Below are 19039 nucleotides of genomic sequence, written 5' to 3'. Positions count from 1 at the left end.
CTTTCTCTTTTTCTCTCTCACTCTCTCCGCCTTTCTCTTTCCTATCTCACTCTGGAAGTGAACATCTCTCTTGCCTCCCCCTTCTCTTCTCCCTCTCCCTGTCCCTCCTCGCTCTCTGGCAGTGAACTCCGAGGCTGTATCCACCAGTCTGTGCCAGCGGGCATCACCCACGCTGGAACCCTAGGCCCCTGGCATTGGATGAATACAAAACCCTGGGCAACCTGGGCAAGACGTGGGTGGGGAGACTGACACCACAGAAAGAGAACGAGAGAGACAGAGATAGAGATAGAGAGAGAGAGAGAGGGGGGGGAGACAGAGAGAGACAGAGATAGAGAGAGAGAGAGAGAGAGAGAGAGAGAGAGAGAGACAGAGATAGAGAGAGAGAGAGGGGGAGAGACAGAGAGAGAGAGAGAGAGAGAGAGAGAGAGAGAGAGAGAGAGAGAGAGAGCGAGAGAGAGAGAGAGAGAGAGAGAGAGAGAGAGAGAGAGAGAAAGCAATAGAGAGAGAGAGAGAGAGAGAAACACCATGGATAAACAGAGAGAAAGAAAAACTACAGAGAGGAAGAGTCCATAGACCAAAATTGTAAAACTGCACCATTCTTTCAAACTATTTTCCTCTGTTTCGCTACATATCCACCTTTAGCGATCCAAATGGTCAGTCTTATGAATGCCTTCACTCAACTGTCCACTACTGGCAGATGGTCAGTGTGTGTGAATAGGTTCACTACTGACAGATGGTCAGTGTGTGAATAGGTTCACTACTGACAGATGGTCAGTGTGTGAATAGGTTCACTACTGACAGATGGTCAGTGTGTGAATAGGTTCACTACTGACAGATGGTCAGTGTGTGAATAGGTTCACTACTGACAGATGGTCAGTGAGTGTGAATAGGTGCATTACTGACAGATGGTCAGTGTGTGAATAGGTTTAATCCTGGCAGATGGTCAGTGTGTGAATAGGTTCACTACTGACAGATGGTCAGTGTGTGAATAGGTTCACTACTGACAGATGGTCAGTGAGTGTGAATAGGTGCATTACTGACAGATGGTCAGTGTGTGAATAGGTTCACTACTGACAGATGGTCAGTGAGTGTGAATAGGTGCATTACTGACAGATGGTCAGTGTGTGAATAGGTTTAATCCTGGCAGATGGTCAGTGTGTGAATAGGTTTAATCCTGGCAGATGGTCAGTGTGTGAATAGGTTCACTACTGACAGATGGTCAGTGTATGTGAATAGGTTCACTATGGCAGATGGTCAGTGTGGGAATAGGTTGACTACTGGCAGATAGTCAGTGTGTGAATAGGTTGACTCCTGGCAGATGGCCAGTGTGTGAATAGGTTTACTCCTGACAGATGGTCAGTGTGTGTGAATAGGTTCACTATGGCAGGTGGTCAGTGTGTGAATAGGTTCACTATGGCAGATGGTCAGTGTGTGTGAATAGGTTTACTACTAGCAGAAGGTCAGTGTGTGTGAATAGGTTCACTACTGCCAGATAGGCAGTGTGTGAATAGATTTACTCCTGGCAGATGGTCAGTGTGTGGATAGGTTCACTACTGACAGATGGTCAGTGTGTGAACAGGTTTACTCCTGGCAGAAGGTCAGTGTGTGAATAGGTTCACTACTGACAGATGGTCAGTGTGTGAATAGGTTTACTACTGGCAGATGGTCAGTGTGTGAATAGGTTCACTACTGATAGATGGTCAGTGTGTGTGAATAGGTTCACTACTGACAGATGGTCAGTGTGTGTGAATAGGTTCCCTACTGACAGACGGTCAGTGTGTGAATAGGTTTACTACTGGCAGATGGTCAGAGTGTGTGAAAAGGTTGACTCTGACAGCTGGTCAGTGTGTGAATAGGTTTACTACTGGCAGATGGTCAGTGTGTGAATAGGTTCACTACTGCGAGATAGGTAGTGTGTGAATAGGTTTACTCCTGGCAGATGGTCAGTGTGTGAATAGGTTCACTACTGACAGATGGTCAGTGTGTGAATAGGTTCACTACTGACAGATGGTCAGTGTGTGTGAATAGGTTCACTACTGACAGATGGTCAGTGTGTGTGAATAGGTTTACTACTGGCAGATGGTCAGTGTGTGTGAATAGGTTCACTACTGACAGATGGTCAGTGTGTGTGAATAGGTTTACTACTAGCAGAAGGTCAGTGTGTGTGAATAGGTTCACTACTGCCAGATGGTCAGTGTGTGAATAGGTTCACTACTGACAGATGGTCAGTGTGTGTGAATAGGTTCCCTACTGACAGACGGTCAGTGTGTGAATAGGTTTACTACTGGCAGATGGTCAGAGTGTGTGAAAAGGTTGACTCTGACAGATGGTCAGTGTGTGAATAGGTTTACTACTAGCAGAAGGTCAGTGTGTGTGAATAGGTTCACTACTGCCAGATGGTCAGTGTGTGAATAGGTTTACAACTGACAGATGGGCAGTGTGTGAATAGGTTCACTACTGACAGATGATCAGTGTGTGTGAATAGGTTTACTACTAGCAGAAGGTCAGTGTGTGTGAATAGGTTCACTACTGCCAGATGGTCAGTGTGTGAATAGGTTTACAACTGACAGATGGGCAGTGTGTGAATAGGTTCACTACTGACAGATGGTCAGTGTGTGAATAGGTTCACTACTGACAGATGGTCAGTGTGTGTGAATAGGTTCACTACTGACAGATGGTCAGTGTGTGTGAATAGGTTTACTACTAGCAGAAGGTCAGTGTGTGTGAATAGGTTCACTACTGCCAGATGGTCAGTGTGTGAATAGGTTTACAACTGACAGATGGGCAGTGTGTGAATAGGTTCACTACTGACAGACGATCAGTGTGTGTGAATAGGTTCACTACTGACAGATGGTCAGTGTGTGAATAGGTTCACTACTGACAGATGGTCAGTGTGTGTGAATAGGTTCACTATGGCAGATGGTCAGTGTGTGTGAATAGGTTTACTACTGGCAGAAGGTCAGCGTGTGTGAATAGGTTTACTATGGCAGATGGTCAGTGTGGGAATAGGTTGACTACTGGCAGATAGTCAGTGTGTGAATAGGTTTACTCCTGGCAGATGGTCAGTGTGTGAATAGGTTTACTCCTGACAGATGGTCAGTGTGTGTGAATAGGTTCACTATGGCAGATGGTCAGTGTGTGTGAATAGGTTTACTCCTAGCAGAAGGTCAGTGTGTGTGAATAGGTTACCTACTGGGAGATAGTCAGTGTGTGAATAGGTTCACTACTGGCAGATAGTCAGTGTGTGAATAGGTTTACTGCTGGCAGAAGGTCAGTGTGTGTGAATAGGTTTACTATGGCAGATGGTCAGTGTGGGAATAGGTTGACTACTGGCAGATAGTCAGTGTGTGAATAGGTTTACTCCTGGTAGATGGTCAGTGTGTGAATAGGTTCACCACTGACAGATGGTCAGTGTGTGAATAGGTTCACTACTGATAGATGGTCAGTGTGTGTGAATAGGTTCACTACTGACAGATGGTCAGTGTGTGAATAGGTTCACTACTGACAGATGGTCAGTGTGTGTGAATAGGTTCACTACTGACAGATGGTCAGTGTGTGTGAATAGGTTCACTACTGATAGATGGTCAGTGTGTGTGAATAGGTTTACTACTGGCATATGGTCAGTGTGTGTGAATAGGTTTCTACTGGCAGATAGTCAGTTTGTGAATAGGTTCACTACTGGCAGATAGTCAGTGTGTGAATAGGTTTACTCCTGGCAGATGGTCAGTGTGTGAATAGGTTTACTCCTCACAGATGGTCAGTGTGTGTGAATAGGTTCACTATGGCAGATGGTCAGTGTGTGAATAGGTTTACTATTGGCAGATGGTCAGTGTGTGAATAGGTTTACTACTGACAGATGGTCAGTGTGTGAATAGGTTCACTGCTGACTCGTCATAATTACAAAGAAAAAGCAGCTTCTGCTGCAATACAATAGAGACACAATGAAACACAACAACAATAGATATCACCCCAGAACCCAGAAACAACACCCCAGAACCCAGAAACAACACCCCAGAACCCAGAAACAACACCCCAGAACCCAGAAACAACACCCTAGAACCCAGAAACAACACCCCAGAACCCAGAAACAACACCCCAGAACCCCAAAACAACACCCCAGAACCCAGAAACAACACCCCAGAACCCAGAAACAACACCCCAGAACCCAGAAACAACACCCCAGAATCCCAAAACAACACCCCAGAACCCAGAAACACCACCCCAGAACCCAGAAACAACACCCCAGAACCCCAAAACAACACCCCAGAACCCAGAAACAACACCCCAGAACCCAGAAACACCACCCCAGAATCCCAAAACAACACCCCAGAACCCAGAAACAACACCCCAGAACCCAGAAACAACACCCCAGAACCCCAAAATAACACCCCAGAACCCAGAAACAACACCCCTGAACCCAGAAACAACACCCCAGAATCCCAAAACAACACCCCAGAACCCAGAAACAACACCCCAGAACAGAGAAACAGAACCCAGAAACAACAGAAAACTAAAAGAGGGGAGGCCTTCATTTACTGACAAACACACACTACTAAAACAGTGTTTCCCCTACTATAACAATGTTTCCACTTCTATAACAGTGTTTTCCCTACTATAACAGTGTTTCCACTTCTATAACAGTGTTTCCCCTACTATAACAGTGTTCCCCCTTCTATAACAGTGTTTTCCCTACTATAACAATGTTTCCACTTCTATAACAGTGTTTCCTCTACTATAACAGTGTTCCCCTACTATAACAGTGTTTCCCCTACTATAACATTGTTTTCCCTACCACCACAGTTTCCCCTACTAGAACAGTGTTTCCCCTACTATGACAGTGTTTCCCCTACTATAACAGTGTTTCCCCTACTATGACAGTGTTTCCCCTACTGTAACAGTGTTTCCCCTGTTATAACAGTGTTTCCCCTACTGTAACAGTGTTTCCCCTGTTATAACAGTGTTTCCCCTACTATAACAGTGTTCCCACCAATATAACAGTGTTTCCCCTGTTATAACAGTGTTCTCCTACCATAACAGTGTCTCCTCCACTATAACAGTGTTTCCCCTACTATAACAGTGTTCCCCCTACTATAACAGTGTTTTCCCTACTATAACAATGTTTTCCCTACCATAACAGTGTCTCCTCCACTATAACAGTGTTTTCCCTACTATAACAGTGTTTCCCCTACTATAACAGTGTTCCCACCAATATAACAGTGTTTCCCCTGTTATAACAGTGTTCTCCTACCATAACAGTGTCTCCTCCACTATAACAATGTTTTCCCTACTATAACAGTGTTTCCCCTACTATGACAGTGTTTCCCCTACTATAACAGTGTTTCCCCTACTATAACAGTGTTCCCCCTACTATAACAGTGTTTCCCCTACTATAACAGTGTTCCCCCTACTATAACAGTGTTCCCCCTACTATAACAGTGTCTCCTCCACTATAACAGTGTTTCCCCTACTATAACAGTGTTCCCACCAATATAACAGTGTTTCCCCTGTTATAACAGTGTTCTCCTACCATAACAGTGTCTCCTCCACTATAACAATGTTTTCCCTACTATAACAGTGTTTCCCCTACTATGACAGTGTTTCCCCTACTATAACAGCGTTTCCCCTACTATAACAGTGTTTTCCCTACTATAACAGTGTTCCCCCTACTATAACAGTGTCTCCTCCACTATAACAGTGTTTCCCCTACTATAACAGTGTTTCCCCTACTATAACATGTTCCCCCTACTATAACAGTGTTTTCCCTACTATAACAGTGTTCCCCCTACTATAACAGTGTCTCCTCCACTATAACAGTGTTTCCCCTACTATAACAGTGTTTCCCCTACTATAACAGTGTTTCCCCTACTATAACAGTGTTTCCCCTACTATAACAGTGTTCCCCCTACTATAACAGTGTTTTCCCTACTATAACAGTGTCCCCCCTACTATAACAGTGTCTCCTCCACTATAACAGTGTTTCCCCTACTATAACAGTGTTTCCCTACCACCACAGTTTCCCCTACTAGAACAGTGTTTCCCCTACTATGACAGTGTTCCCCCTACTATAACAGTGTCTCCTCCACTATAACAGTGTTTCCCCTACTATAACAGTGTTTCCCCTACCATAACAGTGTTTTCCCTACTATAACAGTGTTCCCCCTACTATAACAGTGTTCCCCCTACTATAACAGTGTCTCCTCCACTATAACAGTGTTTCCCCTACTATAACAGTGTTTCCCCTACTATAACAGTGTTTTCCCTACTATAACAGTGTTTCCCCTACTATAACAGTGTTTTCCCTACTATAACAGTGTTTCCCCTACTATAACAGTGTTCCCCCTACTATAACAGTGTTTTCCCTACTATAACAGTGGCCTATTTAACCCCCCCCCCCCCCCCCCCCCCCCCCCTTCTATGTCTTTAAGAACTCTGACCTCCAGGAAAGAGAAAGACAGAGAGAGTAAGGGAGAAAAGGGGATGGAGGGGTGGTTGCTGAACGGAAGCAGAACAGTGTTTTATTCTGACACTATGGACATCTCTATGAGCTGGACATCTATCTCAAGCCTTTTAGAACATGAACATGGAATGAGGCTTTACTAAGTCATGTGACTAACGATCCAGCCTCTTAATGGATGTAAGATATTACATATTTGGTAGTGAGAAGAAGCGCAAACCGGATGCTTCACATCTATCTGTGATGATCAGTAGATTTAAAGCCACACACGCGCATACTGTACATGCATGTACACAGGCACACACGAGCGCGCACATGCGCACACACACGCATACACACACACATACACACACACACACGCACACATACACACACACACAGACAAAGTGACTGAGACAGAGGGTGCTTGTGAATGCAGGCAGTGCCTCAGACCTTTTCAGCTCTAAACGTTAACTTTTCAGCTCTACTACAGACAGATACTCCACCTATACACCCGTGTGTGTGTGTGTGTGTGTGTGGGTGTGTGTGTGTGTGTGTGTGTGTGTCTGCAGTGGGGAGTTTGCGGGGACAGAGGAGAACAAATTGCAACATTTTTCCTGCCAAGCAACAACAACCAACACAGCGAGAGGTGCCGCTAATCAAAACACAGATCTGAGAATCACACACACAACCATAGACTAGTACCACTGCTGAGAATCACACAAACTCTTATGGTTCACAAATGGCCTTCTCAGACTGTCTTTAATCTGTCTATTTGGGGCATCGAAGCTCGTAGTGAATCTGGCAGATTTGTGTCTGACTGGGAGAGAACAGAGGAAAAGAGAGATGGAGAGGGGGAGAAAGAGAAAGAGAGAAAGAGAGAAAGAAAGAGAGAGAGAGCGTGAGCGGGAGAGAGAGAGAGGGAGAGACATAGTGAGAGAGACATAGAGAGAGATACATAGAGAGAGAGAGAGAGAGGGAGAGAGAGAGAGAAAGAGAGAGAGAGAAAGAAAGAGAGAGAGAGAAAGAAAGAGAGAGAGAGAGAGAGAGAAAGAAAGAGAGAGAGAGAGAGAGAGAGAGAGAGAGAGAGAGAGAGAGACATAGAGAAAAATAGAGAGACATAGAAAGAGAAACACACTGAAGCCTCAAGACCAGAACATCCAATCAATCAGAATAAAACAAATGACAACACAGTCAAACAAAACTATGTTGCTTATTGGGAAACACAAACACAAGCACAAAGCAAAATGCAGTGCTATCTGGCCCTAAATCAACAGTACACCGTGGCTAACTATTTGACCATGGTTACTGATCAAAACCTTACAAAAACCTTGAAAAGGACAGGCTCAGTGAGCACAGCCTTGTCATTGAGAAGGGTAGACACAGGAAAACCTGGCTCCCTGTAGAGGAAAGGCTGTGCAACCACTGCACAACAGCAGAACATGAGACAGAGCTGCATTTCCTGACAAAATGTCAAAAATATAAAACAATTAGAGAGTGTAATTTCCCCAAATTTGAAACCCTTATTCGAGGTTTCAAAGACCTCTCTGATGAGAGTAGGTTACCCGTCCTGTTGGGGGAGGACACAGAGAGCTGTGGGTTGGCAGCGCATTACATTGCTGAGATGAGGGACAGTGTCTGACAGACCAATCATCCTGCACATGTACTCTACTGTATGCTTATTGTTATTGTTGAATGTATGGTTGTTTTGATCCTTGGTTATTGTTGTTACTGTTGTCCCGTTGACAATTTTGATTCTTATTATGTTAATATTGTAAATATCCAAAGTAAGCTTTGGAAATATGTACATTGTTACATCATGCCAATAAAGCAAATATAATTAAATTGAGAGAGACATAGAGAGAGAGAGAGAGAGAGAGAGAGAGAGAGAGAGAGAGAGAGAAATGGAGACAGAGAGAGAGAGAAAGAAAGAGGCAGAGAGAGTTAAATAGAGGTAGAGAGAGAAATAGAGGCAGAGCGGGAGAGAGAAAGAGAAATAGAGGCAGAAAGAGAGGAGGGCGAGAGAGACGGAGAGAGAGAAATAGAGAGCGAGAGCGAGTGAGATGGAGCGAGAAAAATAGAGGCAGAGAGAGCGAGAGAGATGGAGAGAGAGAGAGAGATGGAGAGAGAGAGCGAAATAGAGGCAGAGAGAGAGAGAGAGAGAGAGAGAGAGAGAGAGAGAGAGAGAGAGAGAGAGAGAGAGAGGCTCTGTCTGCAATATCAACATTTCACCAACAGGTGGCAGTGTTCGGCTACTCCACTCTCCCTCCTCCTCTCTGCCTCCCCCTGCTCCCTCCTCCTCTCTGCCTCCCCCTGCTCCCTCCTCCTCTCTGCCTCCCCCTCCTCCCCTCCCTCCTCCTCTCTGCCCCCACTCCTCCCTCCTCCTCTATGCCCCCCCTCCTCCCTCCTCCTCTCTGCCTCCCCCTCCTCCCTCCTCCTCTCCCTTCTACCTCCTCCTCTCTGCCTCCCCCTGCTCCCTCCTCCTCTCTGCCTCCCCCTCCTCCCCTCCCCCTGCTCCCTCCTCCTCTCTGCCTCCCCCTCCACTCTCCTCCTCTCTGCCTCCCCCTGCTAACTCCTCCTCTCTGCCTCCCCCTCCTCCCTCCTCCTCTCCCTTCTCCCTCCTCCTCTCTGCCTCCCCCTCCTCCCTCCTCCCTCCTCCTCTACGCCTCATCCCTCACCCTAAAGGCGTCCACATGCTTCCCAGCTGAAACAGTTTAGAAGAGTTTGGGCATATATTATGACAACATTTTGTGACCTTTTTGTTTGAGCACACAACAAGCCGAAGTCGTTAGCTGAAGTCTATGCCCCTTCGTTGGTGAATTGTCAACAGTAGAGTTCTTCAGTAGGTGGTTGGTCAACAGTAGGGTTCTTCAGTAGGTGGTTGGTCAACAGTAGGGTTCTTCAGTAGGTGGTTGGTCAACAGTAGAGTTCTTCAGTAGGTGGTTGGTCAACAGTAGGGTTCTTCAGTAGGTGGTTGGTCAACAGTAGAGTTCTTCAGTAGGTGGTTGGTCAACAGTAGGGTTCTTCAGTAGGTGGTTGGTCAACAGTAGAGTTCTTCAGTAGGTGGTTGGTCAATAGTAGGGTTCTTCAGTAGGTGGTTGGTCAATAGTAGGGTTCTTCAGTAGGTGGTTGGTCAACAGTAGGGTTCTTCAGTAGGTGGTTGGTCAACAGTAGGGTACTTCAGTAGGTGGCTGGTCAACAGTAGGGTTCTTCAGTAGGTGGTTGGTCAACAGTAGGGTTCTTCAGTAGGTGGTTGGTCAACAGTAGGGTTCTTCAGTAGGTGGTTGGTCAACAGTAGAGTTCTTCAGTAGATGGTTGGTCAACAGTAGGGTTCTTCAGTAGGTGGTTGGTCAACAGTATGGTTCTTCAGTCGGTGGTTGGTCAACAGTAGGGTTCTTCAAGTCTTTGTTATCAATCAACAAGAGACGACTCGTTTTCATGCACATTTTTTCATTGAAAAATACTGTACCAAACATCTTAGTTAGATGTCAAATTAAAAACAGATTTCTTGAGTTATCTTAAGATTAATTCTGAAATGGACTATTTCTGCTTTCTTCTCATTTTTTAAGTGAAGGTCTTTTAAGGGAGTATGCGAGCACCTCATTGGTTTCACCTAGCTAGGCGCCAGCCGAACTGAAACATGCTGACCCCTTAAGACCTGGCTGGTGGGTTGTAGCAGGAAGGACATAGTGGACAATGAGGGACAAAAAGATGACATCAGACTGTATTGTTCCTCCTCGTGGGCTGTGTCTGGTGATCATCACTATCTAATCACTATCTCATCAGCATCTTATCAGGTTGGGATCTGCTGTGTGTTGGGGTTAGGTGGGGTTGTAGAGGGGATCTGCTGTGTGTTGGGGTTAGGTGGGGTTGTAGAGGGGGTCTGCTGTGTGTTGTGGTTAGGTGGGGTTGTAGAGGGGATCTGCTGTGTGTTGGGGTTAGGTGGGGTTGTAGAGGGGTCTGCTGTGTGTTGGGGTTACGTGGGGATGTAGAGGGGGTCTGATGTGTGTTGGGGTTAGGTGGGGTTGTAGAGGGGGTCAGGTTAGAGGGGGTCTGCTGTGTGTTGGGGTTAAGTGGGGATGTAGAGGGGGTCAGGTTATTTGGGGTCTGCTGTGTGTTGGGGTTAAGTGGGGTTATAGAGAGGTCAGGTTTGAGGGGGTCTGCTGTGTGTTGGGGTTAGGTAGGGTTATAGAGGGGGTCAGGTTAGATGGGGTCTCCTGTGTGTTGTGGTTAGGTAGGGTTATAGAGGGGTTCAGGTTAGAGGGGGTCTCCTGTGTGTTGGGGCTAGGTGGGATTATAGAGGGGGTCAGGTTAGAGGGGGTCTCCTGTGTGTGGGGCTAGGTGGGGTTATAGAGCGGATCAGGTTAGAGGGGGTCTCCTGTGTGTTGGGGCTAGGTGGGGTTATAGAGGGGGTCAGGTTAGAGGGGGTCTCCTGTGTGTTGGGGTTAGGTAGGGTTATAGAGGGGGTCAGGTTAGAGGGGGTCTCCTGTGTGTTGGGGTTAGGTAGGGTTATAGAGGGGTTCAGGTTAGAGGGGGTCTCCTGTGTGTTGTGGTTAGGTAGGGTTATAGAGGGGTCAGGTTAGAGGGGGTCTCCTGTGTGTTGTGGTTAGGTAGGGTTATAGATGGGGTCAGGTTAGAGGGGGTCTCCTGTGTGTTGGGGCTAGGTGGGGTTATAGAGGGGGTCAGGTTAGAGGGGTCTCCTGTGTGTTGGGGCTAGGTGGGGTTATAGAGGGGGTCTGCTAGGTGTTGGGGTTAGGTAGGATTGAAGGCATCATACCAACAGGAACAGCCTGAGGTACAGAATAGAGGGTCAAGAGGACTGAGCTGATAACAGTCTATCAGGAACCAAACAATGAACGTACAACACACCTCCTGGGAGTTAAGAGCAGTGGTAAAGTCACAGACAGAAAACACCAGGAAAGCTCAAAGCCAAATACTCAAAACATTACTATTAACACTATTAACATAGTGACAATGTATTAACATATTGACAATGCATTAAACATAATGTATTAAAACATATTGATAATGTCCTAACCCTTACATATCTACCCATGTATTCAGTTATAAAAATGGGTGGTGAAGAATGCTGTGCTGGTTCCCAGAAAACACACAGCACAGCAGCTTTCTAGTTAATAAGTACTGCAGAGGACAGACCAACCCCTTTACTAAGCACTTATCCAGCAAATGGATTCATTTGACTCTGATCCCATATTTCTCTGATCAAATGAAATCTCCTCCTTCATCTAGCTAATGACCCAGAGTAGAGAGCCAGTGTGTGTGTGTGTGTGTGTGTGTGTCTGCGTGCGTGCGGTGTGTGTGTGTGTGCGTATGTCAGACTTCATTACAGAAGCTTTCCTCCGAGGCAGCACTTCGGACAGAACACACACACAAACACACAAACACACACACACACACACACACACACACACACACACACACACACACACACACACACACACACACACACACACACACACACACACACACACACACACACACACACACAGAGGGATGGTGCTGCTACAGTTAAAACCTTCAGTTTGCTGACTGAGAGGAAGAGGGGGACTTCTGAACTCTTCATCGTCTGATAGATGGGCCTTTCAGTTTAGACAGGCTGATTTAAAGTGGTTTTAAATAACATGAAGTGAATGAGGAATACTATGTCCACAGTGAAACAGCCTGGAGGTGTCAGCTAAAGCCTGTCTGTGGTCACCACACTAAATACACAATGACTACAGTCCTCTTTATAGGTCAGCTTTTTACTGTAGCTTTGTTACAAAGATACAGTAGTCTGCATCTAGTACATTCAGAATAGAAAGTAAGGAAATTCAAGTGAAGTTACTGATCTATTCCACTAGATGGCAGTGCAGTATTAACTATATTGATATGCTTATTACACCACAGACTTACATCATTTAGTGGACGCTCTTATCAAGAGAGACTTACAATACAGTGAGTGCATACATTTTCATACTTTTTAGTACTGGTTCCCCGTGAGAATCGAACCCACGCGTTTCAGACACTATGCCAACTGAGCCACACGGGACATCAGCAGAGTAAGAGCAGCCAAAACTACACTCACGTTCAAAAGTCATTTGTTTCTCACACTCAGCTTTAACTACCATCCACTGGTTTAACATACACATCAAACCAGACTAGCTTTACCAACGTGTCAGAGCTCAGCTACAGTATTGTGATGGTGGTCCAGTTAGATCTAACGAGTTGGACTGTTGGATGGCTGTCCAGCACTGAAGGTCAACACAGAACTGGGGCTAAAGCCACCTACCCCACGACCAGTGTTTCTGTACACGACCCAATGTTCCTTTAAATGAAAACATACAGACCCAACCTTTCCCTTTCTACGGCCGTTATCAATCACCTCACCACCACCACAGTAACAGTCTGAATGACTCTCTCTCTTAGATCAATCACCTCACCACCACCACAGTAACAATCTGAATGACTCTCTCTCTTAGATCAATCACCTCACCACCACCACAGTAACAGTCTGAATGACTCTCTCTCTCTCTTAGATCAATCACCTCACCACCACCACAGTAACAGTCTGAATGACTCTCTTAGATCAATCACCTCACCAGCACCACAGTAACAGTCTGAATGACTCTCTCTTAGATCAATCACCTCACCACCACCACAGTAACAGTCTGAATGACTCTCTCTTAGATCAATCACCTCACCACCACCACAGTAACAGTCTGAATGACTCTCTCTCTTAGATCAATCACCTCACCACCACCACAGTAACAGTCTGAATGACTCTCTCTTAGATCAATCACCTCACCACCACCACAGTAACAGTCTGAATGACTCTCTCTCTTAGATCAATCACCTCACCACCACCACAGTAACAGTCTGAATGACTCTCTCTTAGATCAATCACCTCACCACCACCACAGTAACAGTCTGAATGACTCTCTCTCTCTCTTAGATCAATCACCTCACCACCACCACAGTAACAGTCTGAATGACTCTCTCTTAGATCAATCACCTCACCACCACCACAGTAACAGTCTGAATGACTCTCTCTCTCTCTTAGATCAATCACCTCACCACCACCACAGTAACAGTCTGAATGACTCTCTCTTAGATCAATCACCTCACCACCACCACAGTAACAGTCTGAATGACTCGCTCTCTTAGATCAATCACCTCACCACCCCACAGTAACAGTCTGAATGACTCTCTCTCTTAGATCAATCACCTCACCACCACCACAGTAACAGTCTGAATGACTCTCTCTCTTAGATCAATCATCTCACAACCACCACAGTAACAGTCTGAATGACTCTCTCTTAGATCAATCACCTCACCACCACCACAGTAACAGTCTGAATTACTCTCTCTTAGATCAATCACCTCACCACCACCACAGTAACAGTCTGAATTACTTTCTCTCTCTCTTAGATCAATCACCTCACCACCACCACAGTAACAGTCTGAATGACTCTCTCTCTCTCTTAGATCAATCACCCCACCACCACCACAGTAACAGTCTGATTGACTCTCTCTCTCTCTCTCTCTCTCTCTCTCTCTCTCTCTCTCTCTCTCTCTCTCCGTTATTACCTGTTCAGCCAGTTAGGTGTTTATCAATTTTCTGTCTTTCTTATACCTTCATAACCTCTGACCACCACACACCACACTAGGACTCTAATCTGGTTCCCTTCTCTGACCACCACACACCACACTAGGACTCTAATCTGGTTCCCTGCTCTGACCACCACACACCACACTAGGACTCTAATCTGGTTCCCTGCTCTGACCACCACACACCACACTAGGACTCTAATCTGGTTCCCTGCTTTGTCCACCATACTAGGACTCTAATCTGGTTCCCTGTTCTGACCACCACACACCACACTAGGACTCTAATCTGGTTCCCTTCTCTGACCACCACACACCACACTAGGACTCTAATCTGGTTCCCTGCTCTGACCAACACACACCACACTAGGACTCTAATCTGGTCCCCTGCTCTGACCACCACACACCACACTAGGACTCTAATCTGGTTCCCTGCTTTGACCACCACACTAGGACTCTAATCTGGTTCCCTGCTCTGACCACCACACACCACACTAGGACTCTAATCTGGTTCCTTGCTCTGACCACCACACACCACACTAGGACTCTAATCTGGTTCCCTGCTCTGACCACCACACACCACACTAGGACTCTAATCTGGTTCCCTGCTCTGACCACCACACACCACACTAGGACTCTAATCTGGTTCCTTGCTCTGACCACCACACACCACACTAGGACTCTAATCTGGTTCCCTGCTCTGACCACCACACACCACACTAGGACTCTAATCTGGTTCCCTGCTCTGACCACCACACACCACACTAGGACTCTAATCTGGTTCCCTGCTCTGACCACCACACACCACACTAGGACTCTAATCTGGTTCCCTGCTCTGACCACCACACACCACACTAGGACTCTAATCTGGTTCCCTGCTTTGACCACCACACTAGGACTCTAATCTGGTTCCCTGCTCTGACCACCACACACCACACTAGGACTCTAATCTGGTTCCTTGCTCTGACCACCACACTAGGACTCTAATCTGGTTCCCTGCTCTGACCACCACACACCACACTAGGACTCTAATCTGGTTCCCTTCTCTGACCACCACACACCACACTAGGACTCTAATCTGGTTCCCTGCTCTGACCACCACACACCACACTAGGACTCTAATCTGGTCCCCTGCTCTGACCACCACACACCACACTAGGACTCTAATCTGGTTCCCTGCTTTGACCACCACACTAGGACTCTAATCTGGTTCCCTGCTCTGACCAACACACACCACACTAGGACTCTAATCTGGTCCCCTGCTCTGACCACCACACACCACACTAGGACTCTAATCTGGTTCCCTGCTTTGACCACCACACTAGGACTCTAATCTGGTTCCCTGCTCTGACCACCACACACCACACTAGGACTCTAATCTGGTTCCTTGCTCTGACCACCACACACCACACTAGGACTCTAATCTGGTTCCCTGCTCTGACCACCACACACCACACTAGGACTCTAATCTGGTTCCCTGCTCTGACCACCACACACCACACTAGGACTCTAATCTGGTTCCCTGCTCTGACCACCACACACCACACTAGGACTCTAATCTGGTTCCCTGCTTTGACCACCACACTAGGACTCTAATCTGGTTCCCTGCTCTGACCACCACACACCACACTAGGACTCTAATCTGGTTCCTTGCTCTGACCACCACACTAGGACTCTAATCTGGTTCCCTGCTCTGACCACCACACACCACACTAGGACTCTAATCTGGTTCCCTTCTCTGACCACCACACACCACACTAGGACTCTAATCTGGTTCCCTGCTCTGACCACCACACACCACACTAGGACTCTAATCTGGTCCCCTGCTCTGACCACCACACACCACACTAGGACTCTAATCTGGTTCCCTGCTTTGACCACCACACTAGGACTCTAATCTGGTTCCCTGCTCTGACCAACACACACCACACTAGGACTCTAATCTGGTCCCCTGCTCTGACCACCACACACCACACTAGGACTCTAATCTGGTTCCCTGCTTTGACCACCACACTAGGACTCTAATCTGGTTCCCTGCTCTGACCACCACACACCACACTAGGACTCTAATCTGGTTCCTTGCTCTGACCACCACACACCACACTAGGACTCTAATCTGGTTCCCTGCTCTGACCACCACACACCACACTAGGACTCTAATCTGGTTCCCTGCTCTGACCACCACACACCACACTAGGACTCTAATCTGGTTCCCTGCTCTGACCACCACACACCACACTAGGACTCTAATCTGGTTCCCTGCTTTGACCACCACACTAGGACTCTAATCTGGTTCCCTGCTCTGACCACCACACACCACACTAGGACTCTAATCTGGTTCCTTGCTCTGACCACCACACTAGGACTCTAATCTGGTTCCCTGCTCTGACCACCACACACCACACTAGGACTCTAATCTGGTTCCCTTCTCTGACCACCACACACCACACTAGGACTCTAATCTGGTTCCCTGCTCTGACCACCACACACCACACTAGGACTCTAATCTGGTCCCCTGCTCTGACCACCACACACCACACTAGGACTCTAATCTGGTTCCCTGCTTTGACCACCACACTAGGACTCTAATCTGGTTCCCTGCTCTGACCACCACACACCACACTAGGACTCTAATCTGGTTCCTTGCTCTGACCACCACACACCACACTAGGAATCTAATCTGGTTCCCTGCTCTGACCACCACACACCACACTAGGACTCTAATATGGTTCCCTGCTCTGACCACCACACTAGGACTCTAATCTGGTTCCCTGTTCTGACCACCACACACCACACTAGGACTCTAATCTGGTTCCCTTCTCTGACCACCACACACCACACTAGGACTCTAATCTGGTTCCCTGCTCTGACCAACACACACCACACTAGGACTCTAATCTGGTCCCCTGCTCTGACCACCACACACCACACTAGGACTCTAATCTGGTTCCCTGCTTTGACCACCACACTAGGACTCTAATCTGGTTCCCTGCTCTGACCACCACACACCACACTAGGACTCTAATCTGGTTCCTTGCTCTGACCACCACACACCACACTAGGACTCTAATCTGGTTCCCTGCTCTGACCACCACACACCACACTAGGACTCTAATCTGGTTCCCTACTCTGACCACCACACACCACACTAGGACTCTAATCTGGTTCCTTGCTCTGACCACCACACACCACACTAGGACTCTAATCTGGTTCCCTGCTCTGACCACCACACACCACACTAGGACTCTAATCTGGTTCCTTGCTCTGACCACCACACTAGGACTCTAATCTGGTTCCCTGCTCTGACCACCACACACCACACTAGGACTCTAATCTGGTTCCCTTCTCTGACCACCACACACCACACTAGGACTCTAATCTGGTTCCCTGCTCTGACCAACACACACCACACTAGGACTCTAATCTGGTTCCCTGCTCTGACCAACACACACCACACTAGGACTCTAATCTGGTCCCCTTCTCTGACCACCACACACCACACTAGGACTCTAATCTGGTTCCCTGCTCTGACCAACACACACCACACTAGGACTCTAATCTGGTCCCCTGCTCTGACCACCACACACCACACTAGGACTCTAATCTGGTTCCCTGATTTGACCACCACACTAGGACTCTAATCTGGTTCCCTGCTCTGACCACCACACACCACACTAGGACTCTAATCTGGTTCCTTGCTCTGACCACCACACACCACACTAGGACTCTAATCTGGTTCCCTGCTCTGACCACCACACACCACACTAGGACTCTAATCTGGTTCCCTGCTCTGACCACCACACACCACACTAGGACTCTAATCTGGTTCCTTGCTCTGACCACCACACACCACACTAGGACTCTAATCTGGTTCCCTGCTCTGACCACCACACACCCCACTAGGACTCTAATCTGGTTCCCTGCTCTGACCACCACACATCACACTAGGACTCTAATCTGGTTCCCTGCTCTGACCACCACACACCACACTAGGACTCTAATCTGGTTCCCTGCTCTGACCACCACACACCACACTAGGACTCTAATCTGGTTCCCTCTTTGACCACCACACTAGGACTCTAATCTGGTTCCCTGCTCTGACCACCACACACCACACTAGGACTCTAATCTGGTTCCTTGCTCTGACCACCACACTAGGACTCTAATCTGGTTCCCTGCTCTGACCACCACACACCACACTAGGACTCTAATCTGGTTCCCTTCTCTGACCACCACACACCACACTAGGACTCTAATCTGGTTCCCTGCTCTGACCACCACACACCACACTAGGACTCTAATCTGGTCCCCTGCTCTGACCACCACACACCACACTAGGACTCTAATCTGGTTCCCTGCTTTGACCACCACACTAGGACTCTAATCTGGTTCCCTGCTCTGACCAACACACACCACACTAGGACTCTAATCTGGTCCCCTGCTCTGACCACCACACACCACACTAGGACTCTAATCTGGTTCCCTTCTCTGACCACCACACTAGGACTCTAATCTGGTTCCCTGCTCTGACCACCACACACCACACTAGGACTCTAATCTGGTTCCCTGCTCTGACCACCACACACCACACTAGGACTCTAATCTGGTTCCCTGCTCTGACCACCACACACCACACTAGGACTCTAATCTGGTTCCCTGCTCTGACCACCACACACCACACTAGGACTCTAATCTGGTTCCCTGCTTTGACCACCACACTAGGACTCTAATCTGGTTCCCTGCTCTGACCACCACACACCACACTAGGACTCTAATCTGGTTCCTTGCTCTGACCACCACACTAGGACTCTAATCTGGTTCCCTGCTCTGACCACCACACACCACACTAGGACTCTAATCTGGTTCCCTTCTCTGACCACCACACACCACACTAGGACTCTAATCTGGTTCCCTGCTCTGACCACCACACACCACACTAGGACTCTAATCTGGTCCCCTGCTCTGACCACCACACACCACACTAGGACTCTAATCTGGTTC

At 47.5% G+C, this 19039-nt stretch overlaps 1 protein-coding gene across 1 annotated transcript; it reads left to right on the top strand.

Moving 5' to 3' along the window:
- The first annotated feature begins 3295 nt into the window (after positions 1–3295).
- LOC118944423 (circumsporozoite protein-like) lies at positions 3296–4539 on the top strand. Its single transcript, XM_036963625.1, has 2 exons — positions 3296–3305; positions 3974–4539. The coding sequence occupies exons 1-2, from the start codon at positions 3296–3298 to the stop codon at positions 4537–4539; spliced, it is 576 nt and encodes a 191-aa protein (XP_036819520.1).
- The last annotated feature ends 14500 nt before the right edge of the window (positions 4540–19039 follow it).

Source organism: Oncorhynchus mykiss, chromosome 26 (genome assembly GCF_013265735.2).
Source record: "Oncorhynchus mykiss isolate Arlee chromosome 26, USDA_OmykA_1.1, whole genome shotgun sequence".
NCBI classification, from domain to species: Eukaryota; Metazoa; Chordata; class Actinopteri; order Salmoniformes; family Salmonidae; genus Oncorhynchus; species Oncorhynchus mykiss.
The sequence above is the reverse complement of the archived record's forward strand: the minus strand, read 5'-3'. Positions and strand labels throughout refer to the sequence as shown.